We start from the raw sequence: 27,231 nt of genomic DNA, 5'->3' as shown, positions 1-27,231 counted from the left end.
GTATATATCTATATAGATATATATCTATATCTATCTATCTATATATATATATATATATTTATTTCTTTTTTCCATCTTAATGCACTGGGGAGGTTTAGAGCATTGATGTTTGCAGAATTGCAACTTGCAATTCGAGGGTTAAGGCAGCATGAAAGAATCCATTCTCGGTTTAATGACCTAGCCTTGCTGGGCGAGGACGACAGGGAACATGCTCTTGACTTGTACTGAATTTGCCAATTAACACCTCCAGTAACAGGCTGCCACTGAACATCACCAGTGTGGAGAAAGGAGGAGCAGCTCCCATGCTTGCTTTGTGTCTCAGCCTCTTATCCTGTAACGGTGAGGTCTGTGATTTCTTCATATGTGCTAGATTATTGCACCTTATAAACATTTTGGTGGGCTTGATGTTCTTCTATGGGCTTTGGGAAAAAACCCCTTTGCTCGCGAGCTTTGTGGTCACTATCGAACTGGCGAGGAAGTTTGAAAGCATTTATTTTTCCATTCGCCGCTCAAGTCCTCGTATAGTTATTGGGCATTCTATTTTTCGCACTCAGCCATATGGCCCCGTGCAGCCTCAATTAGACACATGGCTGGTATCTAAGATACACCGTGCTTGATTAGCTTTGTCCCTTCTTATTGTTACACAAGAAAAATACAAGACAACGGCTCTGTCCTCGATACATTTATGAGGAAAAGATCTTTCCCCTCAAATGAGGTCCACATTCGAACCACCCCTCTGGTTTCACACATGCTTATCAGGCTCCCAAACAACACCTAGCACAGGTGTGAATATCAAAATCCCCAGTGAAAATCACAGTGGGTACTCTTGTGTTGTCTTCGGAGTCCTCTTACATGCTGTAGTGGCTTTGCATTGGGGCCACAATGCTGCTGGCTAACAACAACTGCAGAAACACCTTCGGTTAAGTGTAAGGTGGACCTCCTTACACCAAATGCTCTTAATGATTGAACAAAAAAAAACAAAAAAGACAAAAAAAACACCACACAGATCTAATTGAAATAGGATCCTTTAGTGTACAGTAACCACTTATTGCCCAGGAACAATCACACCATAACACAGTAGTTTCGCGATTCATTAGCAGGTATTTTCGCAATATACAATAATTGAAAGATAGCTGCTTAACTGATAGCGGTTCACACCAGAGGGAAAGTGCATTGATCCATCTAATGATAATAATAGGGTGTAGTGGGTTGAAGATAATACCACTTGAGGTGTGAGCGGTGTACGTTTGTAACGACAGAGGCCTCGTCCTCACACTTTGTCATATATATGTATAACAGATACCAACGCCGCAAAGATATTCGTCCGTGTTCGCAGAAGGGAAGAGACTCACAAAGCACCTCGTGGACATTATAGCAGATCATAGCACTTATTTTCATGCTGATCACCTTTTGTAAGCTGTGTGGAAGAATATTAACCTTCTCGGAGATGAAACATACAAATAAATTCATGTATTCGGTGTTAAGAAACCATCTGGCTTGATCAGAGCTGAAAGTCATCCTGGCAGGCCAGTTTCCTGACTGACACCTCATAGAATTAGTGGGAAGATGGATTCGTTTACTGCCTTTGCTCTGCTCAGACCACACCGTTTATCATCTCGCTGCTCTCTCAGATCAGACGTGTATGAGCACCTGTTACCTCCAGCCTTTGTGTCCCATATTCGCCATATCCCGCGTGTTTATTCCTCCTAGGTAGTGCGATATAACACTTTTTGTATTCTCTTTGTGGAAGCTGTGAAAATGGCACGCCATATGTAATACACTTGCTTGCTGTTGGTCTTGCCAATTCCCCCAAGATTGGTAATTCCTGTGCCAATGCTCACAATCTCTCTTTGTCCTTGTGATTTGATGGAGCTGGTTGGATCGGTTTCTTTTTCGATGCTGCGTCTGCTGCTTAGTCGTCGACTCGATGGCACTCGCGTTTCAGTTAAAATAACCATTTGATCTGGAACATACGTGTTCTGTTGCACCTCAAAGCCACTGATAAAACGGAAATTCAGAAAAAGAAAATGCCTGAATTACACCTAGTAAACAGACGTCCAAAGCAAATCTCGAGACAGATCTACATGAACCAAATACGACTCCTGCTTTGTTTTTTTTTTTCCTTTTCTGCCTCTAATGCTGCACAAAACAAATTGCCTGCATATTTTGTTCACACCTTTATGCAACTTGGGGATAGTGAGCACAATTCTCCCCCATCATACCTGTGACATCAGCCTGCAAAGTGCTCCCAGTGCCCTAATCTGCAAGGTAGAGACCTGCTGCTGCTGCATGTAGATGTTGTTTTCTTATTCCGTTGATGCTTGTCCCTGTGGTTTTTACATTTACACTCCCACCACAACCACACAAGGAGAACAAATGAGTGTCTCGCGAGCAACCAGTCTCGTTTCCCTCAAAAGCATGTTTGCATCCAGGAGAAAGGAATAAAGGCATACTGATGGTGTTTGATTTTGAAATGGCAGCCGGACAGTGATTTTAGCATCAACAGATGGCCAGTAGACTGTTTTAAATGAATAACACCACTGCCCGCTTTCGGAGTTGGCTCCAGTAGTAGAGTAGTGTACTACTGTCATATCATATCTCCTTGTGTGAATGATGATGTCACCGTGATAGATGCTTCTCAAGTGGGATCAGGCCTACTCAGTGATGCCTGTAGAGACCTGCTCTGGGAGATCCCAGTCTGGCTGCATTATTCAACAAAGCTCCTTACCTCTACGAGAGGAAAAAGGGACTCCTGAATATTTGAAACATAGATTTGATTTTTTATTTACGTGTGTAGATGTAGATGGGAGAAGGGGGAGAGAAATATAGAAATAGTGCCAGTCGGCGCTGCCTGGATGGTCACCAAGGCAACTTGCCGAGTTTTGCTTGCTGATCTACTGTACGGGACTTCTTGGCTGTATCGCTAGGGGACGGTTTGGAAAAGTGTACTACTTCGAGCGCCTTTTGACTGCAACCGCGTGCTGACGGATCATTGATCATTTTACTTTCACAACTATGCGTACCAGTTAGTTAAGCATTGGGAAATCACTTAGATATTTATGCGGCTGTACAAGTTCCCACTCTGATTGCAATATGCAAATCATTTCGAATGCTCAAGATATTGAATTAACCACTAAAGCTTTAGGTTATTCTTTAATACCAGTAAAAACATCCTTTAATTGAGTCGGGAACAGCTCCACAGCTGCAAGGCTCAACTTAAAGTAGACATATTATTACCTTGTTTCATAATGCGACATAATCTCTTGAGAACTTAATGAAAAGTTTGACACATTTTGGTCAAAATACCACAGAGACAGTACAAAAGCAACCTTTTCCACCACATTTGTTCAGCCAGGCCCTGCTCAAGGTTTCTTCCCTCTTAAAGGGGAGTTTTTAACTGTTTGTAACTATTTACAGTAAATCTGGGTTCAGTGAGCGAAAAAAAAACGAAAACAAATTCCCTGTCTGGCATGTTCATACTTGGCCAATAAAGCTTATTCTATTCTATTTTCTTTCCCAACGTTTGGCGCTTGAGCTTTGAGAAAAGCACATAGCTGGATGGAGATACAGATGGGGAGGCTGGATATATATCAATTCTGATCTGTGTCTGTGATGTCACAGCACCTCTCAAATCTTGGTAAGCTAAGTGACATGATTGTGCTGTCTCAGAACTTTTGGCTTGGCAGTCACTTCAGATACTGAAATATATCCTTTAAAGCACCAAGAAAAAAGTTATGAATGCCTTTTTAAAAACTTTGTGATGAACGGTATCAGAGCAAAACAGTACCTTACAGTCTCACCTGTGAATCTTCACATTTACCCAGACCAAGTACCTGAGCCTCTAGGTTGAAGGAGGTTAAAGCCACACTAATATTCAAAAGACTGTGGGTGTGCTCTGGAATCTTAGCTGTTTTGTAAAATTGAATGAATCAATTTCTTAGCAGCAACATAAGAAACAAAATCTGTTCATTGATAACTGAGCAGACATGGTGGCAGACAGTGATAGCCTATCGTCAAATCAGCAGCCTAAAAAAAAAACATGGCTGCAGAACCACTGCTCAGATCCTGACAAGCCAAGCTGAGTATTGATCCATCTGGCTCTGACGACACTGTCATGTCACCTTTGCATTTAAGTGTTATCTTGTCAGCTTCAAAAGATGTAGCTGTCAGATCTTGAAAAGCCTGGCCTGTGTGATGCTGCTTTGTCTCCAGTGTCCAGCTGTTTATACGAGAGTCTGTGCCAGCAGGATAGTAGAATCTGGTGTTTACAGCATTTTGTGCATGCCAAGACTTGTCTGATCTGCTTATATGTGCTGATCCAGTTATGTATTTCTTCATAATTTGACATGTTGTGTGTCTGTGCAACTGTGTCAGCAATATTTCCGCATTATGCATGACAGTTGCCTATTGATGCTACCATTTTAGACAGCGTTCCTCTTAATTCCCTTCATTTTTCAACTCTTTTCCTGGTGTCACCCATTCTCTCGGATAATTAAACAGACAACTCAAAAACAAGGCTTTGTAGAAGCACAAATCAAGTGCAAATTGCTTCAAATTTGATTCGTCACTCCCCCACAGATGTTACTTATCTTGCAGTGCGGCCTTGTGGTGAAAGGGCTCGAGCTCTTTCAGTCAAAGTGTAGTATAGGGGTAACATTTTGAAAGCAACCCCCCCCCCCCCCTTTTTATTTTGTAAATGCGCCTGACACCTCACCCTATAATACCTAAAAATATTAATTTTTGATGCATTCAATCATAATGGCAACAATTATTTATATTTTTCAATGATTTTACGTGTTATTTTTCTGGTTTATGTCTCATATAATAATTGTTGTTGATGTCTAATTCAGTTTCATTGCAGTTCGGTTTCTTGCGCATTTAAAGAGAGGATCATTTCCTTAAAGCTTTTTAGGGACATAAGCTGGACATTTTGAGCTGCTACAACGGCAACAGTGGGACGCAGGACTGTGGCGTCCACATGTTGGAACACATTGATGAGGCTCTGGGCATCCTTCCTTATTGGATGCTCCTGTAACTAATGATCGCACAATTGCTTGCTATTATTTTGTTTCTGCAGCATGGAACATTCAGAAATTTCAAAGCCAATTAGAAAACTGGTCACTTATGTATTTCTTCATGAGCCTCACCCAAGGCAAAGTTTGTGAAGACAACGAACTGGATTCCTCGTGTTTTGCTCGCAGCAGCCGGGATGTGAGTGGTGGAGGCACAAATCAAGACACATTTATTTTTCCTCCCAACTTGGAACATGGTTCTCCTCCCTGTAGAATTCAGAACTGATCATTAACCTTTCCTTTAGTTCCTTCCCTTGCCTGGTCACATTTCCTCTCTATTTGGTTCCTGGCCCCATATGCCACTTTCCTATTTCCTGCCTGCAGACAGCAGGGAGTAGCTCTATTATCACCTTCCTAGAGCTGTCTTTGAATGTGAGAGGCAATTCCATTTCACTCAGCCATGGGGAGGAGGAGGAGGATGAAAAAAAAACACACACACACCATAGAGAACACAGAAATTGGTTTAGGTTTACTTTGTATAGCTGAATGTAAGACAATTTTCCTTTCGGCCTTTATTTCACAAATAAAGGGATCCAGAAAGCAGACTATCGTTTTTTGTGGTCTAGTTTAAAATCAGCACAAAGGTTAAGTGCCACGTATCATGTCTGGTTGATGTTTGAACACTTTATTGTCAACCCCATTGAGAAGCCCCCTTTTGAAATATTAACAATCCCAAAGCAGCTATATTAAACGACTGTGAACCTGCGCTAAACACATTGAAGGATCCCTCCACTGCTTTCAACCTCAAGTGTGCTCGCTGCATTTTGCGACATTTTACTTGTGTTATTTTTGGGTTTCCCTCTGTCTTACTCCGGCTTTTATCAGCGTTCTAGCTCTTTTGGAAAGGAAGGGCTCCTGACAATATTGCTCCTAGATAAATTAAACATGAGTTACACAGAGTGATAATCTGTGGGCCTCTCTTTTCACACTGCATTCCCAATGAGCTGCGTGTTGGCCTGGTGTTGTTGCCTGTGATTTTAATGAAGATTATTCCTGTAACACGACTGTCGCCTATCTGCTCCTATTCTCCTCCCAAAATATTCTCTCTTTAAACTGAGAATTTTGCTTTTTCTTAAGCAGCCTGCGCGATGTTTGTGGGTTATTTTAAGAGGATTTCCGCTTGAGGTTGACCTCCAGATTGTCACCGTCTCGTAATTGAGATACTTAGATACCAAATTAGACATTTATGATCAAGTGTACCTATTGATTGAAAAATAAATTGACAGAACAGCTTCAACTGGGTAATTAATGTTTCTCGTCTAATTTGTTGCACACTCATAAAGAAAAACAACAGAAAAAAAAAACCTGAGCTTAAGTCACTGTCTTCTATTGTTTAGATTTGAGCTGATGGTGCTCAGGAAACCTCAGAGGATCCTCGAAGGAGTAAGTGCACACTTCAAGGAATGGCCACTCTTAAAATGGAACTGATGTTTAATAAATAATTTCAAAGTCGCAAACATCAAGCCTCAAAAAAATCACAGCGATCCAATCATATTCATTTGGCATAAGTCAGTTTCATTTCAGTGTGCTTTTCATCAGAAAAGTAGAGTTAGCCTGAATTTTTCATGCCGTGGGCTTACTGGGGGACAGTGGCCATGTTCTTCACTTGCAGACGTCTGACAGTGCATGGCAGCAGAAATAACAAAATGGTCACAAACCCCAACTGCACTCCCCGGGTCACAGAGGCGCTTTAAAATTTAACGAGACCAGCAAGAAACCAAACAGTTGATAAGAGATCAGAAGCAGGTGATAAAAGAAGTTTTTGGTGGGACATTAGCCCGTTCACTGACTTTGTGTTTCCTGATATTATATCCTCGCAATTTGTTAAGGCAAATATTGCACATCAGAGAGTGTGAAGCAGTTGAAGGCATCGCTCTCAGGGATTTTGTTCCCCAGAGGAGTGCAACATTTCACAAGTGCTATTTTGTCTTCGAACTGGCATTAAACAACTCTCACGCATGCATGATTTTCACAGCATCTTCACTATTCACATTATCCGAGGTTTTGAGCAGGACAGCAACAATGCATGATTAATTCTAGCGTAGAGATTTCCGGAGGACTGTGTCAGTTTCTTTCCTGTAAGTGTCCTGCAATGTAATGATTAAAAAAATTGGATATAATTAATTGTAAACTTTTTTTTAGCTAACATTAAATATAATAATGATCTGTCACACAGTAGAATAGAATGGAGAAATGTGCTCCAATTGCAGGAATCGAAATGACAATTTCTTTACATTTATTAAAAAAATACACACAAAAAGATTAGAATTATTGTGATTACAAAAATCTGCTTGTTTTTCTCACATTGCCACCATCAGACAATGTTTTACTGTTTCCTTACATCACATTTAATGTAATCTCTTTTAGCAGCATGAATGTATAATTCATGATAGTTAATAACTGCCGGTTAGTTGAATGCTTTATGTAATTTACAATCTTCCAGCATGTTACAGGCTATATACCAATATATATATATATATATATATATATATATATATATATATATATACATATATATATATATATATATATATATATATATATATATATATATATATATATATATATATATATATATATATATAAATCATATATATATATATATAAATCATATAAAATATATAAATATAAAAAATCATATAAAAAGGAAAAAAAGGGGGGGGGGCAGGTTTTGGGTAGTTTTATTAAATTTCTGCTACAACAATACTCTATTTAACTACCTTTAAAAAGTGTACATGGTCGAACAAACATTAAACTTTGAATATCACAATGGAATGTAGGTTTACGTGTACAAAACATCTCTTGTTATCACTTAACTTTTTCAAGCCAGCATGGTGGTAGATAACAACATTTAATTGTGTCTTCTTTCAGCATGTTTGTGCCTAACGGACTTCCTGAACCGAAACTAAAGTAATGATACTTGGTGAGGAATGAGTGAAGAGGCCGACCTGCCACGTGTAGCTCATAGGTATATGTACACTGTAGATGAGATATTAACATAGAAAAAATTGATTAAATTTAATAAATATTCACTGATCACTGACCAGTGAATCCACTGAACCACTGACATCCAATTATCTTTATCAAACTAGATTGTATCTTTTTCCCTTTTCATTTTAATATAACCTACACAATTTTACTGTCAAGAAAATACTAAAGGAATTATAGAATTTCCATAGAGTAACCACAAACGTAGCTGCATCTTAGTTTTTATCCCTGGGCCTTTCCCCGTCCAACCCAGAGCGCCCTGTTACCTTTAAAATGATAAATATTATGCCTTGTAATGTCTTTATTCACAGTTCAGAGGGCAGGTTCGCCAAAAGTACTTAGTAGGTTAAGTGGCAGCTAGCATTGTGGCTTTAAATAATTCTACCTGATAAAGAACATAAAGATTCAGACTCTGTTTAGTTGTCATGCACGTGAAATCCAATTATGGAGACCTAAACTGGTTTTGTACCAAGCTGTAAATATGTTATCTCTGCTGTAAAGTTTTAACATTGCCGTCAGTATGGATTGGCTTCCGTTTGGATCCAGCCCCTTGAGGTCATCTGAGGAATTGCAGGATACTGTATATTAATTATGAACTATGAATTATTATTAATTATTATATTAAATGTATATTACCCTCCTAAGACCTGGCATACACATATGTGGACATCACACATTTTGTTGTCTAAAATTCTGTTTTTTAGCAGGAGTCCAAAGCAACAAGAAAAAGAATTGCACCATGTCTTAAGAGGTTAAAATATATTAGTAGTTATTATCTGTTATGTGGAGAACTAAGAGTTCTATGTGCACAAGACTGGGACGAGTATATTAACAAGTGTAGACAGCAGACACTGAGGTGGTCAGAGGCTCGGCCTGCAGGTCAGCATGTTGACCATGATCATACAGAAGCATCTATATGGGCAGGTGCAGGTAAATACCGGGATGATCAGAGGAGAGAACTGCAGCTCAGCATGTAGCTCTGGAAGCTCTGGCCTGCAAACAGAGAAATGTGCGGGCAGAGCAGCACACAATCTACAAGAACAATAGAGCAATGATTTGCTTATGAGATACAACAACTTTGATCTGAAGGAAGAGAAGAGAAGAAGAGGAGAGTATAAAGGCTGAGGAGAAACCGTTCGGTGGATTATGTTGGTGTCTCCCTGCAGTGTACGCTTATAGCAGCAGCTATGACTACTGACACTTACACACTAGAGTTTACACTAGGCCTTACTAAACAGAAACGTTTTATGTGTGGTTTCAAGGTGGAGGTGGTGTCAGCCTCCCTAATCCAAACTGGTAGTTGCTTCCATGGTGCCTGATAGCAGAGAGCATCCTCCAAATCTACATTTAGATATTCTATGAACTACAATTAAACATGCACTCTGAGAATGGAGAGCTCTATTACTAACATAAGGCGCCATCAGGTTGTGTAGATAATCTGGAGCTTGGCCATTTATGACTTTATACACAAGTAACAGAATTTGATTCTATATTTTACAGGGAGCAAATGGAGGGAGGCTATCACACAGGAGAGACGTGCTCGCTCTTGCTGAGTCCTGTCAGCATTCAAGCTGCTGCGTTTCAGATCAGCTGGAGGCTGTTCAGAGAATTACTTTGGCAACCTGCTAATAATATATTACAATAATGTAGTCTAGAAGTGACAAACAGATGGATGAGTTTTTTTTAAGCAATCTAATCTTTCCGATATTACGGATGGGGAAAAAAAAGCTGTTATAAATACAGCTGTGCATCATCAGCATGGTAACAAAATTTGATGCGCGTCTCTGGATGCCATGGCTTTCTGTTGTCATTTTTTTGGGAATAATGCAAAAATACAATATTGGTGTGCTTGGTATAAATCCAACTTGAAATCATGTAATATGAAACTTCACTCCAACAGCAATCAGATCTTCTGGTTCTGTATGGCTTCCTTTGCAAAGCAAAGTTAATAGCCAGAAACGTCAACACAACCAGGAGTAGCTCACACCTTATTTTGCTCCATGTATTTCTGTGACAAATTAATTGGTCCCACCTTCCTGTGCTGTGGTAAAATGCACAGAGGTGGAATGGCCTAAAATTTCTTACTGCTGCTCGCTCTGTTCCTCCTTGAAAGGTGATCTCAAAAGGAGTAACAGTGGAGTGAGGATGGCTGCAAACTCCACACTGAGTATGAAATCCATGAGCACATCACAGGACAGCAAGAGGCAGTGTATTGTGAGACCACCTTGTTAAAATAAATGAAAGAGCTTGACTGTAAAAGGGATAAAACCCATGTGACAGGCCACCATAAGACTGTGGGCAGGTTTGTCGAAGAGGTGGAGGCCAAGACAACTTGCTGTAATGCAAACTACATCACTCAAGTTGGGGCAGTGACTGCTCGCTGAACCCTGTTGTCTTTTCCTCGTAACCTGGAGGAGACACCACCTGCTGAGGTCAGCCTGAAGTCTGACCCTGCAGATGGCAGCAGCTACAGCGAAACTGAGGCCAGCACAATGCGCTCCTCTGGAACAGCTGGGTATGAAACTTTAATTTATGTTAGTGTTTATTCAGTGCGCTGAAGGAATCAGGCAACCAGAGAGGTGCAGACTTGTTTCTGGCCGCGGTCCATGAAGAGTGGGACTGTGTAGATTGCGTAGAGCAGTGATGTTTAGTGGAAGCTGAGTGTTTCCACTACTATGGGAGGGTGACACCACGTTGGGTTTAACAGGTGACAGCTCCTGGGGCAGTTGGCTGACTCCTGCCCCAAGTCAAGAGGCAAAGCTTGTAGTGAGAAGTCCGGCCAGTCCGGCTAATTTATGCGATTCCACTTACCGTGGTCCTAAATCTGGTGTTTTTCCCCCACAATGTCTTTAGCTTGCTTGTACGGAAGAGTATTAGGGCCAGGCAAGAGAAAAAGAAATTTGAGAGTGGAAGATTTTTTTTTATTGTGCACTTCGAGAAAAAAGACGAAATGTCGGGAAAAAAGTCGAAAAGTCGAGATTAATGTTGAAATACAATTTCGAGAAAAAAGACGAAATGTTGAGATTAATGTTGAAATACAATTTCGAGAAAAGTCGAAATTTCGCCTTTTTTCTCAACATTTCGACTTCTTTCTCGAAATTATACTTCAACAATATTCCCGACATTTCGACTTTTTTCTCGAAATTGTAGTTCAACATTAATTTCGACTTTTCCACTTCTTTCTCAACATTTCGACTTTTTCCTCGACATTTTGACTTTTTTCTCAACATTTCGACTTTTTTCTCGACATTTCGACTTTTTTCTCGACATTTTGACTTTTTTCTCAACATTTCAACTTTTTTCTCAACATTTCGAATTTATTCACAAAATTTTGACTTTTCTCCACATTTCGACTTTTTTCTCGAAATTGTACTTCAACATTAATCTCGACTTTTCGACTTCTCGAAGTGCATAATGAAAAAAAACCTTCCTCCTCTAAAATATTATTTTTATTTTTTCTCCCGCCTGGCCCTAATACTCTTCCGTATGCTTGCCACTTCTTTTTTGTCCTTTTTTTTTGCTACACTCTTGGATTTTTTTTTCTCATTTGGACAGAAATTCTAATAAAACCTGACAGCCTGATACTTCTTCTTTTGTGTAGAGTTCACATCACCGGTATTACACCTTTTTGGCTCACCATCTCACACGGCCCTGGTTCTACCACTCTTACACCCCTGTTACTACTTCCCAAGAAGGAACAGGGACATAACAGCAAGTGTTTTGCCAGTCTGCCACTATGTGTTTCACCCAACACAGTGAGGCATAATCAAGGCATTACAGAGCAGGAGCAATCGGGCTGTGTGAATTAATTAAGAATAGAGTAAAAGTTATTTTTTTATTCACTTAATCGTATTTTTTTATTTCATTTTTTTAGTGCCAGATACAAACATCCGATAAATTCACATTCTGAGTTAAGAGTCCCTCTAGTGCACCTCTGGTATGGTATAGCACACGCTCCCTGTCACTTGCGTTTCCACTCGACATCCTGATCACCTGTCCTGAGGTTAATTTACTGTGAGCTTTGTGGTAAAGAATCACGCTGGAGTCTGGTCTGACTGTGCGAGCTTTAAAGGACATCAATAATGAGCAGGTGTAGGAGTGCACTTCTGCGTAGATGCGTGTCTCTGTAGGTCCAGGGAGGACGGCTAATAAGGGTTTAAAAGCCACAACTGTCCACTCCGCCCCTTAGCAGGCCTCCAGCTGTCTTTTCTGTCAGAAAGCACCTTGATTCCCTCTGACAGAGCAGATCGCTGATGGCAGGAAACCACAGGGGGATATAGTTATGTTAACATGGCACAAGGCACCACCACATGCAATCAGATTAGTCATGCTAGTTAATTAAAGACTTGAGGTAAATGATGATTTCATCGTTTTTTGTTTTTTTCCCCTTAAAACAGTCAAAGAACCAACAAGAATGAAGGAAACCCTTCACTTTGATTTACTGATGGAAATTGCAGTGTGACATGTAGCAAACAACATATAAATAACTTAAAGGCCATCTTAAATGCATTCCCATGAAATTTTCAGCGATCCTGTAATATAAGCCACTACCTGTCATGAATCCCAAATAACCTTGGCTCTACCCTCTTAGTACAGCCCAGCATGCCTCATTCCTTATTACTGGCCTGACAAGGAAATGTTTACCCATCCGACAAGAGACAAGCCATTTCCTAGTCAGAAAAAGCAATTTCACCTGACTGGAGTAGCACACAGTGTCCCCATATCCTTGCTGGCTGTAATTTTGTTGTCATTTTGTGTGCTGTGATCATATCATTGAAGTGACAGTGCTGGGCATTAGGTAAAGTCCCTAAGCTGGTGCTCACTTTCAGGCTTTTTCTCTCCTTGTCATTCACATTGATTGGATTAGACCCAGGTGGCACACAGATTCCTTTGGCACAACAATAAAAAAAATAAATACAAAAAATGCTGATATGATGGCGGAACAAAAACACATTCTGTTATGCTTAAATTATCATAGTAAACCTTAAGTGTTTGGAGGAAAAAAAACTTTTTAAATTTTCTATTTTCACTGATTGTTTTAGGGGTATTTCTGTAGGTGCCATGTGGCTTGGCTTGGATATATTTCACAACACCCCTATACTAACACAATGCAAATGTATGCATATATGTACATATCGGCATTAAAAAAAAATCTCTGAATCAAAATAGCAATAAATTCTGTTCACACTGAGTCACAGCATTATGCTCAGCTGGTCAAAGGAAGGTTTGTGGATCCTAACCTGCACCGCTCCATATCTCCCCGAGGGACAAAGATGGCCAACAAATCAGCCCCCTCCTCGTTGACAACGACCCCTGGCTCACCGAGCCAATAAAGAGAGGTCTTATTCTGATAAACAGCCAGGCAAGCACCTGGGGAAACACACCAAGTTACTCCATGAAGGATTCAACAATTGGTTTCTTTGGTGGAAGAAAGAAAGAAAAAAAAAAAAAAAGAAAGAAAAGCAAACCCATTTTGCTTATTAAAGATCAGGATGGAAGTGAACCATAATCCTGTAATGAGTAGAGCAGAGAGTGGTCTATTTCCTTAGGTGCAGACAAGCCTGTGCTTGTATGTTTCTCAGAAATAGATTGCTGGACCCAGTAGCCCTTCTGTAATGACCCGTCTTGTTAGCTTTAGAGATTCATGGTTGTTCATTAGAGATGCACACTGGTGAGTTCACCCACCAAAGAAATGGGCCTTTGCTTATTTGATTCAAATTGTGCCGTGTACTGATTGGTTAATAATATTTCTGTCTGAAAAGCAGAAGATATTTAGTGTACTTGAGGCACTTAAAGGACAGATGTTATAAACACACATTGATTATATATGATATTATAATAGTGCAGATACACATATTTTCAATTAAGAAATAATTAGCCAAATATTGAATCAAAATAATGCATCATAGATTAATGTTGTAGTGTTTCATTGCAGTTTACAAATACATCAAATTCATGAAACTCATCGGAGGAAGTGCTCATCAATCCACTAAACAGTGTTAGTTTAACTTGACAGTAACCCTTTCAGTTATTTTTGCATGATGCCCGCCCCCCCTCTCTTTTTTTTCCTACTCTCAATTATTTCTTCACAAAGCAGATGATGTATAATCCTAACTGTTTTGGAACAATTCCAGATCCACAGCATTACAGATCATCATCCAGTGAGCTGCATTTTCCACAGCGCGCAGCTCCGTGTTATCAGTGCACTGCATCGTAACTTTTAGTGCATCAAATATTTACCAGGGCTGGGACTGATAAACACATCTTCAGTGGGACGCTGTGATTTCACGCTATATCACAAACATTTTAAGGCTTTCGGATGCACTGCCCGTCACGGGCTGTCATTTTTGGTGTGTTAATAATATATTTTGGTTTCTTCAGCAGACATACTTTGGCACTCATGGCGCATAAATAGGTAAATAACGCGGCTGGAGATAAATAACGCAGCTGCCAAACGCTGATAGGAGACAACAACCGTTATAATTACCTGTTTATCATTATATATATATATATATATATATATATATATATATATATATATATATATATATATATATATATATATATATATATATATATATATATATATATATATATATATATATATATATATATATATATATATATATATATATATATATACCGAAACAGAACCACTATATGATGTTTTTAATATAGGCCCCCATCACACCACAGGCATCATGTGCTCACAGCGCTCCTCAGATTTTCCTAATTAAGAGCTGTCTAATTAAATTACAGCCTCGACTTAACCAATGGCAGCACTCGTTTCATTAGCAAAGCAAGGAGAGGGATGGAGAGAAAATTCATCCTGATTGCAGAATGGTGTCAATTGGCTAATTTGCCGCCTTCCTTACTTCAAGTCATCGGAAGGCGTTTTCATAGTGTTGGATTAGGGAAAGCGTGCAGTGCAAAAAGCTTGGGAATAGTTGCTTTCCATTGAGCTATGCAGGTGGAGAATTGCATCCCGCTGGCCAGTGATATCTCCAAGAAATTTATGAATGTGGGCAGTGGCTTTTCGAGCTCCAATGGATCGGAGCCTCCGCTGCAGGACCATCCTATTATACCTGCAAGTGACAACCTGGAGAGAAGTTCACCCCTGAAAAAAAACTCCAGGGAGATGACGAATCAGTCAGAGGCGGACAATTTTCCCGACTCCAAGGACGCGTCGGGGGACGTCCAGAGGGGCAAACTCTCTCCTGATCTCGACGGAGTCTCTGACATCCGTCATAGTTTCGATGGATCTGCAGGAGAACGGTGCATCTTCTCGCCGTCCTCTCAGCCAGTCTCAGCAGCAGCTCCCGGTGCCATGTTTCCGTATCCCAGCCAGCATGGACCGGCGCACCCGGCGTTCTCCATCGGAAGCCCCAGCCGTTACATGGCCCATCACCCGGTTATAACCAATGGACCTTACAACAGCCTTTTAACCAACACTTCTCCTCAAGGCTACCCGGCAGCCGGGTACCCGTATGCGCAACAATATGGACACACTTACCAGGGTGGAGCTTTTTACCAGCTGTCCTCGGCTCAGGCGGGACTGGTTCCGGGGAAAGCGCAGGTGTATCTGTGCAACAGGGCCCTGTGGCTGAAGTTTCACAGACACCAGACGGAGATGATCATCACCAAGCAAGGACGGTAAGTGCGCACACAACAACCTGTGCAACACATAGAGAATAGCATATTTATTTTTTTCAAAAAACAAAAAAAAAACATAAAAAAAATACAACAAAAAAAAAATCTAAATTAAATCACAAAACATAATTTTTCCCTCCTAGAGTTGCATTTTATACAAATAAAATACGCAAAGCAGGGACTCAAATCTGATTTTTGTGACAACAATCTTTTAAATGTGCATTTTTCTGCAGACGAATGTTTCCATTTTTAAGCTTCAATATTTCTGGCCTCGACCCAACTGCTCATTACAATATATTTGTGGATGTTATACTCGCGGATCCGAATCACTGGCGATTTCAAGGAGGAAAGTGGGTGCCATGTGGAAAAGCAGATACAAATGTGATAGGTATAGCTTCATTATTACTTCATTATTATTATTTTTATTATTATTATCATTAGAATTTACAATGAACTTTGTCTGAGTCAGATATTTGTATGCATTTTTCCTTTTCCAGGGAATAGAGTTTACATGCATCCCGACTCACCAAACACCGGCGCGCACTGGATGCGTCAAGAAATATCATTTGGAAAGCTAAAGCTCACAAACAACAAAGGTGCTTCCAACAATACGGGGCAGGTAATACACCATGGTATCCAACATTTTTTATTTCCCGTCTTTCATCTGTTTAGTCTCTCTTGCTCGTCTTCGTTACAGCGCAACAACTGCAGCCTTCATCAGCTTTTCCCAACTTTGAAAATGGTGTGTTTGTTTGAAACTAGATGGTGGTGCTCCAGTCTCTGCACAAGTACCAGCCCAGGCTGCATGTGGTGGAGGTGAACGAGGACGGGACGGAGGACACCAGCCAGCCGGGCAGAGTCCAGACATTTACCTTCACAGAGACGCAGTTCATCGCCGTCACAGCTTATCAGAACACCGATGTAAGAACACTTTTTACACTCCAGTCTGTTATAAAACGGCAGGATGGAGACGTCGAAGCAAGATTTAAATATTACGCATTTTAGCGATGTTTCCATTTTTACATAAAAAAGAAATGAATAATGTGATCAAGGGAGAAAAAAAATCATCTTTCTTATTTTTTTTGCAGTTTTTCATACCAAATTACTCCAAAATCTGGAAATATCTTACATGCAATATTGCTTTTTTTGCATTGAACTTCAGACACCTGCTTTGATTTCTTTCTTATCAATAATTCTACATTTCCTCCGACAGATTACGCAACTAAAAATCGACCACAACCCGTTCGCCAAGGGATTTCGGGACAACTACGACACGTAAGATCATCCTTTTTTCTGAGAGGATTTAATTGTGTGGTATAATTGCTGAATGTTGCAGAACCGTTTAATTGTTGTTGTTGTTGCATTTTAATCATTGGAAAGAAAAATCGGGATAAACAACCACTTTAGTTCTGTAAATAAATAAGTAAAAGGATGATTATAATACTGTTCACGTTTGTCAAGGCACAAAGGGCCCAAATATAGATATTTTGTAGCGGCTGCAATATGAGCAAGATTTGCATTTTTAGATATCACACATAAATGTCAGACAAAAAACAAACAAACTGGCTCCTTTAAATTCGGATTCATCCGCGATATAAGCTAGACATTTAGTGAAAGAAAACGGAGCTAGCATATATCCTGAATGTATTTTCCTCCATATGATGCAAAAGGCCAGGGGTGATTGGATATGGCAAGGTATGGCAGCTGCCACACCTTGGCTTCAGGGGAAAATGTAAATGTTTGTTTTTTAAATACTGTGTCTATTTGTATTGATTATTTAATACATATAAAATAAATACAAATGCAAATCAGAACAACATGATCGATTTCACTATTATCTTTCCCAACACTTACGGATGCGTAAAGGCGCATTGACTGAATTGATCAACATGTTGTTAAAGTGTAGTGTTCATAGTTACGTTAGCAGGATGTGAGTGAGACTGGATTTGAAAAAGTTAAAATTTTCTTAACCACACAGATAAGCGACATAGCATAATTCTGTGATGAGTTTGCTGGGCATGTTGATTGATACTGTAGTTAAGTTCTGTTACTCGTAACCTTGCCTTAGCTTTGACTGAATTGACGCCACTGCAAAAGGCCCATTTCAGATTTCTATCAAAATAAGACTTTTTTCCCCGAGAAAGCTTCTGCACTTCATCCAGTGATGCTCTTTTTTTATTGCAGAAAATGTGTGGTTCCAAAGTAGCCTAAATGAGTGATGATTGCAACGCTGATTCAAACTTCAGCCACCATCGCGCGCATTCATCCATCCATCGTCTGAATCGTGTCTTCTTGTTTCTGTCCATCTTTCTCAGTGTCTACACAGGCTGCGACATCGACCGCCTCACTCCATCACCGGGTGACTCTCCGCGTTCGCAGATCGTGCCGGGTGCGAGATACGCCATGCCTGCTTCTTTCCTGCAGGACCAATTCGTCAGCACTTATGCCAAATCTCGCTTCCACCACCCTGGCGTGGGGGCCGGCGCTGGCACGGAGCGCAGCGTCCCCCTCGGCGGCAGCCTGCTGTCCCCGCAGCAGAGCGAGGAGCCCAGTGTTTCCGCCCCCCCGCAGCGCTGGTTCGTCACCCCCGCCAACAACCGACTGGACTTTGCGGCCTCGGCGTACGACGCCGCCGATTTCGCCGGTAACGCCGCCACCTTGCTGTCGTACGCGGCGGCCGGAGTGAAGGCCCTGCCCCTGCAGGCGGCGGGCTGCTCCGGCCGGCCGCTCACCGGCTATTACGCAGACGCGTCCGGCTGGGGGGGAGGACGCACGCCGCCGCAGTACTGCGGCGTCAACGGCAAAGCCGGCTCCGTGTTCTCCTGCTGGCCCGCCGGCAGAGCCGGCACCAACTACAGCCTGTCCGAGGACGGAGCAGACTCCCTCCTCGCCACGGAGAGGTCGCCCATCGGCGGCTCGGAGGAGGCCAACAAGGCCAATAAGGACATGACATCCGAGTCGAGCTGGATAGAGACGCCGTCGTCCATCAAGTCCATCGATTCCAGCGATTCTGGGATCTTTGAACAGGCAAAGAGGAGAAGGATCTCACCTTCTGCCACGCCGGTTTCAGAGACGGTGTCCCCGCTGAAATCTGAGCTGCTGGCACCGAGGGAGTGTGACAAAAACTGCACAAAGGACATCGGTTATTACAGTTTCTATCCTCACAGTTAAACAATATATCTATCTATCTATCTATCTATCTATCTATCTATCTATCTATCTATCTATCTATCTATCTATCTATCTATCTATCTATCTATCTATCTATCTATCTATCTATCTATCTATCTATCTATCTATCTATCTATCTATCTATCTATCTATACTGCAAAAACTCAAAATCTTACGCAGGAATATTTGTCTTATTTTTAGTTAAAATGTCTCATTTTTAGTCAAAAAATCTCATGACACTTAAAACAAGTCATTACCAGAAAAAGAACTTGTTATTTGACAATTTTCACCTGTTTCAAGTAAATTCTCACTTGAAATAAAATCTGCCAGTGGGACAAGATTTATCTTCTCATTACAAGCAAAACAATCTTGTTCCACTAGCAGATTTTTCTACTTATTTTAAGTGAAAATCTACTTGAAACAGGTGAGAATTGTTGTTTTTTCCAGTGATGACTCTTGTTTTAAGTGTAATGAGATTTTTTTTGACTAAAAATTAGACATTTTAAATAGAAATAAGACAAATATTCTTGTTAAGATTTTGAGTTTTTGCAGTGTATCTATCTATCTATCTATCTATCTATCTATCTATCTATCTATCTATCTATCTATCTATCTATCTATCTATCTATCTATCTATCTATCTATCTATCTATCTATCTATCTATCTATCTATCGGCTGATCAATAAAAGAAGAAAAAGACGGTCACATCCGCAGTCATGGCCAAAGTGTAAATTGTTCTCATTTTTATCATAAACAGGGCGCCTTCTCTCCACTGTTGCGTTGCAATTCCTGTAATTATGGATTTAATGTACATTTACCTGCTATTGGACATTTGTCATAGTGATTGGAGAACATGAAATCTGATCCAACAATAATGTCTGAAAGAGCAAATTTGATTCCTTTTAAGTAGCCTAAACTCTTAGTCAAATATTTAGGGGAATCTGTACATGAAACGCGTTCTTGTGTAGCATAAACTGACATATTAACCCTTGTCAGTGAAAAGAAAAATATGTATTTTTTACATTATCAAAGCTGTAAGTTAATTTAAAAATGGAAAATGACGTCATTCGTGGTTAAAGGAGATGTAAATGTTGGTCATGTAGAGTTATAGGCTCTTTATTTATACTGAAATATTTTCAGTTGGTTATTTTTCCTGTTAAATTGTTGTGAAAATTTCTGTATCTGCTGTAATGTGAAACATAATAAATCATGTTCTCATCTGGAAACTTACTTTATTTCATGATGAAAATGGTTTGCATAATCGATAAAACTTTAAAAAAGATTTTTGAATGAGCCTTCTGTCCCCAGAATTTCAAAGCGGATCCACAGAATTTATGCCACTGAGCTCATCAGTGAAAAAAAATAAAAATGCTACATACATATCGATTAAAATGGTCCTAATTAGATTATTCTTATAAAGCACAATGCGCTTCCCCATCAGTTTCCTCCATACAATTGACTCCCGGAACATTTGTTTCATTTAAGAGACCATATTTGATCGCTGATGCTCTTGAATAAAAATCCAAACATAATTAAATTTAACCAAATGTTGCAAAACCCATCCAGCTAGATAGACAGAACCAGAACCGAAAATGGTCGAAACTACAGGCCGTGATTTATTTCTTTATTTCTTTTCACCTGAAAGCTTAAACGGGGTCTATTTTTCCCTTTCAAGAATTGCTGTTGCAGCAGCTGGTCTGATTACTGCTGATTTCAAAATACTTTTGCGTGCTTTATTTGTCATAATTGCGCAAACTGACAAAAATTAAATCAAATTCTTCTTTTTATTTTTCTTCTAGTCAAATGAAACAAGGAATTAAAGGATTCTTGACTGCGTGAAAATTTTCAGTGAACGCATGCGGAATAATTAGGATCAATAAAATCCAGTGTTGAGTTATGATGTTCAAGGAATCATCATCTTCTCCTTCTTAAAAGGTTGGCTGTAATCTGAATACGCAGTCCCTATCTCTGGATTATGTCACTGAATACTGTTGTCCAATTAATGTCACATCCTACCATAAATGCAGTATATATGTTATCTGATGCACAAAATAAACTCCATGTGTTAATTGGAGTTCAGATCGAAGAAAACGCTGACAGCTGTCAGTTGTCAATAAGGTGTGGCATTTAGCGCTCACTTTGTCATGTGCAGGCCTTCCCAGCCATAAACAGCAGATGGCGATAAGTGTATACAGATCCTGTAATCAGCGGCTCTGCAGCTTTAGGCCAGAGGCTACACTGCACAAGCATCCCCACCGATTTCCCTTAATAAATTAAGCTTTATTCATAAACAAACGTCCGTTTTACGGTTCAATTAAAAGACATCCAGCTATGATTTCTCCGAATTCATCTACACATGGATTGTGATTCATACCAGATGGCCTTATTATTATCATTATTTTTTTTTTCTATTGCTATTTTTGTCAGTTAAAGGGCTCCACGCTGTAGAAAAGACTCAAATGTTTTCAGTAGCATCCCAGAAGCTGACAAACTCCACAGACAGCCTGGTGAAATTAGGAGACAGTCTGTGAAAGAGAACAAAAATCCATCCTGCATTTTGTGAAGTCCCATTCAAATGCGTCAGGAGATGGACTCCAACATGAATTAAAAAAAAAAAAGGCCTGTTAATCCTCTGGTTTAACAACTTTACAACATCACACATGAATATAAAAAACACACATCCATTCTGTGGTTGTGGTCATTTTCTGAAGGTCTTGTAGGCTACAAGACCTTCAGAAAATGACCACAACCACAGAATGGTGGTTGTAGCTCTTTTGTGTCCCAGTTGTTTTTTATTTCATTTTGGAGTTGTATTGAAACGTTTTCAGCTTTTTTGCTGTGGTTGTAAAATCATTTTCTGTGTAATAAATAAAAAAAAAATCGAGTCTCCCTGGAGGCACTGTGAGTAAGTCATCCACGATGACAACATAAAAGACGTGACGTACAACATCATCTTTGAATGTAGGAGGAGAGCAGAGATTTGCAAGCATCTGAGAGGAGTGTTGAGAGGTGATGGAGCCGCTGCTGCAGGTGCGTCCCAGCACTCAGGAGGGGGAGCTCTAACAATATGCTCCATGGTCACACTGAAGGCGGATTTATGGTTCCACGTTACACCAACGCAGAGGGTACGGCGTAGGGTACGCGTCGATTTAACGCAGAACCATAATTCAGGCTTAACCCGCACAGTCTCATGGAAAGTCAACCAAATTGGCAGAAAACGCTACTTTATATTTAGTCTTAGAGTAGCTCGATACTAATCTAATGTTAAACAAAGAAAAGTCCCCTGCAAATTCTATAGTTGGGGAAAAATAGTGAGTTTAATGTGATATAGACTTGACTAAGCTTTAAGTTTGATTAGGGAAAATGCAGGAGAAACGATGGCAATAGACTCGTTACTACTTACTTTTATATTTCGCAGTGCAACAATGATGTAAAACAGAAAAAATAAATAAATAAATAAATAATCGAGTCTTGCATTTGCATTGTGACGTCAGCCGGCAATGAAGCGCATGCTTTTTGTGAGCGCCTGCAGCACTTACCACTGTTACCACTGTTATCACTGTTATCACCGGCTGCTGGCCAGACGGCCGTATAAACATGTGACTCCTGCGTGGACGCTCAGTCACCGACACACCTGCCGGGATTACGGCTCTCTGCTCCGGGTCTGGGCTTCGGTGAAGTTCTGAGAGGCAAGATGGACCAGGATCACGGAGCTCAGGTAACCTTGCTCTGGTGCTGTACTGGTGACTGTACTGGTGACTGTACTGGTGACTGTACTGGTGTGCTGTACTGGTGTCTGTACTGGTTGCTGTACTGGTGTCTGTACGGGTGTCTGTACTGGTTGCTGTACTGGTGCTGTACTGGTGACTGTACTGGTGACTGTACTGGTGACTGTACTGGTGGCTGTACTGGTGACTGTACTGGTTGCTGTACTGGTGTCTGTACGGGTGTCTGTACTGGTTGCTGTACTGGTGACTGTACTGGTGACTGTACTGGTGACTGTACTGGTGGCTGTACTGGTGACTGTACTGGTTGCTGTACTGGTGTCTGTACGGGTGTCTGTACTGGTTGCTGTACTGGTGCTGTACTGGTGACTGTACTGGTGACTGTACTGGTGCTGTACTGGTGACTGTACTGGTGCTGTACTGGTGACTGTACTGGTGCTGTACTGGTGGCTGTGGGTCGTTAGAGATGTTGTGAAACAGGATCTGATCAAGTGATGCAGCTGGATCCTTGAGCAGGTCCAGGTCTGCACCTTCTCCACCTCTTCTCACAGAGGGATGGCATCTTTCAGCTTGCTTATATTTGTTTATACTGGAGGGAAAATGTGAAACTAACTTTATGAAGTGAGACTCTCACAAGAACACATTCACTTAAGAGGTTGAGGTAGTTTTTTTACAGTTCAACTTGCACAAACCTGGATATGTTGACTTTATGTTGTATGATTTTACACACAACAGCCCACTTCTGTGACTGCTGTTCTATGGATTCCAGATGAAGTGAGATTGCATATTATGCAAGTATATTGTGGCATATGTTATGTTTTTACAAAAGTAATCTCTTTAAAAAAAATCTAAATCTTTGGTAATCTTTCTTGCACGAATTAAATCGATCCATTCAGAGAGATGAGGGCCACGTGCTCACTGGTCTCTGCAGATCATAATGGAGGAGATTTGTTCTCATTATCCACTGACTGTTTATATAAAACAGATTTCTTCCTTTTTCCCCCATTTTGTGTATATATTTTTTAAATTTCTGTTCTCTGAAGCTGTAGAGCTTTGGCTTTGAAACGTCTGAGTCTGAAAGTCCATCACTTATTCAGAACTTTCTTGAACTTCCGTTTGATATGTTTGATGTGCTCTTTTTCTTGTGGTTTTCTCCTGAACATTCAAACTTTCTAGATTACAGTGAAATACTTGCTTGTTTCAACTCAAACAGCGATGCATTTTCTTTCAGGTCAACGCCGCAGCCGCATCCTCATTTGGGCGAAGAAGTTCGGTGAGTTTTTTGGATTATTTTATGTAGAATCCCTTTAAATAATAATAATAATAATAATAAAAAAAGCTGCTTTGAGATGACTGATTAAATCACAGAGACGACAAAGATGGAAAGATTTCCCGGTGAACTGTCCCAACACTCAGCTTGGTGTGACCAAGTTGATTTGAGGCAACATGAGCTTATCTGTAGATTTACTTTAATGCAAGAGAGAGAGGAGAAACTGATAGAAAACATGATGCTGTAGGATAGCAGTGATAAAATCTATAATCTCGTGATTAGAGAGTGGTGGCACCGTGGACGAATGCTCAGTCGCAGAGTCCAGTTGTTTGGCACAAGAGACGGGCATCAGCTTTGACCAGATATGGTGTGAAGCAAGGCAGCAGGAGCCTGCTCCGAGCTCAGCTTGTAGACGCCGTCACATTCTGTCAAAACGGACTCAGGAGAGACAGAAGTGGACCTCATGCATTCGGAAACCTTAGCGGTTCCTTGGGGCATCAACAATCAGGTAGGACTGTGGTTAACATGGAGTCTTGTAATGCGTCGGATTCATGTAGGACCTGCTTCAGGACGCGTTTGGTAAACGTACGAATCACAGGTCAGAATTCTGTGGCTCTTTTTGGGTTAAACGGGTAAAAGTGTGCACATTTTTGTCAGCCTGTGGAAGGATACAGATACTAAGTCGGCCAAATGACGGCTCAGAGCTGAAAAACACCTTAAATAGCAGCTTAGAATAAAGAGCACTTTTGGTAGTAGGTTAATGCCAATGTGCCCTCTTACAGGATGTACAAGTTCAAAGCAGAAACATTTAAGGATTATGGTGCATTTTTGCGACATGAAAGCTTGTGCCGCTGCTGATGGCTTCAAAATAGCCGCAGCCATCTGCAGGGATCAGATCCAAACATGTTCTGCATGCCGTAACATCATTTCAGCTGTGTGGTCTGCCAGTTTAACATGAATTTTCTAAGTAGAAGCCGATCCTTTGTCTAAAAGGCAGCCCCGTGTGGAGTAATTAGACAAGCACTTTAAAAGGTTTTCTTTGTTAATTTCATGTTTTTCAGAACACAGATTGCTTTGAGAATGTGGTTCGCTTTTTTTATACATATTCAGTCAGAGCTTTGAAAAAAAGGAAAAAAAAGCTGAGATACTGTGAAACATGTAAATAAAAACAGAATGCAATGACTTGCATCTCTCATAAATTGGATTTCATTCACAATACAGTTGAGAAAAAAACATGTTGAATGTTTAAATTGGGGGAAATGTGACATCTTTAGGGAAAAATAGGACGTTTTAAGTTCGATGGCAGCAACACATCTTATAAACTTTTGGACAGATTGAAGTTTACCAATGTGTAGCAGTACCAACAGTCCACATGCAGACTTTTGAAACAAGTGCTTAATAAAAAAGGCCGGTGGTCCCTCTACTCTTTAGTCCTGAGGACACGGTATCAGTAGTCTCCAAAAAGAATTACCTAGTCGGATTTCTCCTTTGCCTCAGTCTATTTTAAAGAAGCTTAGGCCCAGAGATGACGGCGATATTCCTAGAGCTTATGCACATACGGTTTCTTTTTTTATCGCATGATGGAGATTTGACCTGCATCGGTTGATGGCTCAGTGAATTTATTTATTAAATATTATTGATATTATATATATATGTATATATATAATATTGATATATTATTATTTAACTTATTTATTTCTCACACAGCAATTTTATCTTTTGATGATTTTGTATAATTTTGATCAAAAGATGTTCAAAGCATCTCCAATTTTACCCTAAGAAATGTTATTCTGAAAATATTTCAAGCTTTGCAAACAGTTTTTCACAGATTAATGAATCTTTGCCACTTGTATACCACTTTAAGATACTCTTTCCCCTCTTAATCATTCCACTGACCTGATGCCAATTAGCTTTAGCCATTTTATCAGGAAATAGTAAGATGTGTCACATCAACATTGTTGTCTTCTATTGTACGTTCTGTCGTAAAATATGGATTTATAGGTTCTACAATGTTATTTCTCATGAATCTCTTTTAAACTGTAAAACGCATATGTCCGAATGTGTCAGTGTGTTCATATATTGGGTTACAGATGATCATAACAGTAGTTTTGAATTCGTTATCAGAGGACTTGACTGATTATGATCCGCTAAGCCCTTTTTCTGGAAATACATTTTACAATGAAAGCGGAGTGTATTACATTTAAGGTGATGATCCATCCATCCATCCATCCATCCATCCATCCATCCATCCTTCAAACCCTGTTCCGGGCCACAGGGATGCCGGAGACTAGTCCAGCTTCCCGGTGAATGTTGTGGACATCAATACTGCTTTATCATTTACATGTTAGCTTGGTGAACATTTAGTGTGAACTAAAGAGGCTGGTATTTACGGTACGTATCAACGATTTACAGTTTAATCTGAGCAGGGAGTTTCATCCCTTTCCCGTAGACAGATTATCAGCATCAGTCCATGTGGCCCTGCAGCTGTGAACAGCAGGTCCCTTCATTATCGTAATGCCTCGATGGTCATTTGGGGGTCAAGATTGCTCAGACTGAAAAAGGTATCAAACTAGCTTTCAGGATAAAAACAGAAAAAAGTGCTTTGACTGTTTTGTTGGTACATTTGGACAAACAACTTTTAGCAGACATACCTGCGTGCTTGCATGTTTCCTTGACAACAGCTCATGCTGCACGGATTTTACTCTTAAGTAGAAACCAGTGTAGCTCTAATCGGCCTCCTCCCATTCATTCAGACATTTTTATGTGGTGGTCTGGAGATAAAATACAGAGACCTGATGGGCCGCGTTGTGGCATGGTGTGGGAACAGTCATCGCATCTTGAATGTGAACAAGACGAAACAGATTATTGTGGATTGTAGCAGAACGAGGAATAAATCCAACGTTTCTACCAGAGGAGCAAAAGTGAAGGTCGTGAAGGAGTTTAAACTCCCAAGTGCTCACCTGGACAACAAGACTGGACTGGAGAAACAAAAGTAATACTGTTTACAGCAGAGATCTTCAAGTCTGGTCCTGTCCTTTATGTTTTAGATGCTATAACACACCTGATTCAAATGAAACAGACTTGTGACAAGCTGATGGTGATTGATTCATTAGCCAGAGAGACTGCAAGACTTATTTGTTGAGCTCTACCAATCAAGAAAAGGATATCAAAAAATAAAAAAAGCACAAATTTCACAGTAGACCACTGTCAAAGTCATCATCAATAATTAAAAAGAAAATGTGGCACCACACAGACCTTGCAAAAATCACGACGACCCAGCAAATTTGATGATAGAATGAAGAGAAAACTTCTCATCATCCAAAAGGTCAACAGCAACACCCAAGAAGCTACAGG

At 40.3% G+C, this 27,231-nt stretch overlaps 2 protein-coding genes across 4 annotated transcripts in view; both read left to right on the top strand.

The window, feature by feature from the left end:
- The first annotated feature begins 15,024 nt into the window (after positions 1 to 15,024).
- On the top strand, positions 15,025 to 18,945 carry tbr1b (T-box brain transcription factor 1b). Its single transcript, XM_061723587.1, has 6 exons — positions 15,025 to 15,713; positions 15,944 to 16,098; positions 16,208 to 16,329; positions 16,473 to 16,631; positions 16,924 to 16,985; positions 18,026 to 18,945. The coding sequence occupies exons 1-6, from the start codon at positions 15,025 to 15,027 to the stop codon at positions 18,879 to 18,881; spliced, it is 2,043 nt and encodes a 680-aa protein (XP_061579571.1). The 3' UTR covers positions 18,882 to 18,945.
- Positions 18,946 to 23,769: 4,824 nt separating this feature from the next.
- slc4a10b (solute carrier family 4 member 10b) overlaps positions 23,770 to 27,231 on the top strand; it is a 32,947-nt gene continuing 29,485 nt past the window's right edge. For 2 of the 3 annotated variants that reach the window (XM_061723584.1, XM_061723585.1), the window contains exon 1: positions 24,190 to 24,385. In XM_061723584.1, coding sequence (XP_061579568.1) covers positions 24,341 to 24,385 — 45 coding nt within the window. In that variant the 5' untranslated portion in view covers positions 24,190 to 24,340. Of the gene's footprint in view, positions 23,881 to 24,189; positions 24,386 to 27,231 lie in introns of those variants that run through there. The other variant, XM_061723586.1, reaches the window with a different exon arrangement.

This window comes from Cololabis saira, chromosome 6 (assembly GCF_033807715.1).
Source record: "Cololabis saira isolate AMF1-May2022 chromosome 6, fColSai1.1, whole genome shotgun sequence".
NCBI classification, from domain to species: domain Eukaryota; kingdom Metazoa; phylum Chordata; class Actinopteri; order Beloniformes; family Belonidae; genus Cololabis; species Cololabis saira.
The sequence above is the reverse complement of the archived record's forward strand: the minus strand, read 5'-3'. Positions and strand labels throughout refer to the sequence as shown.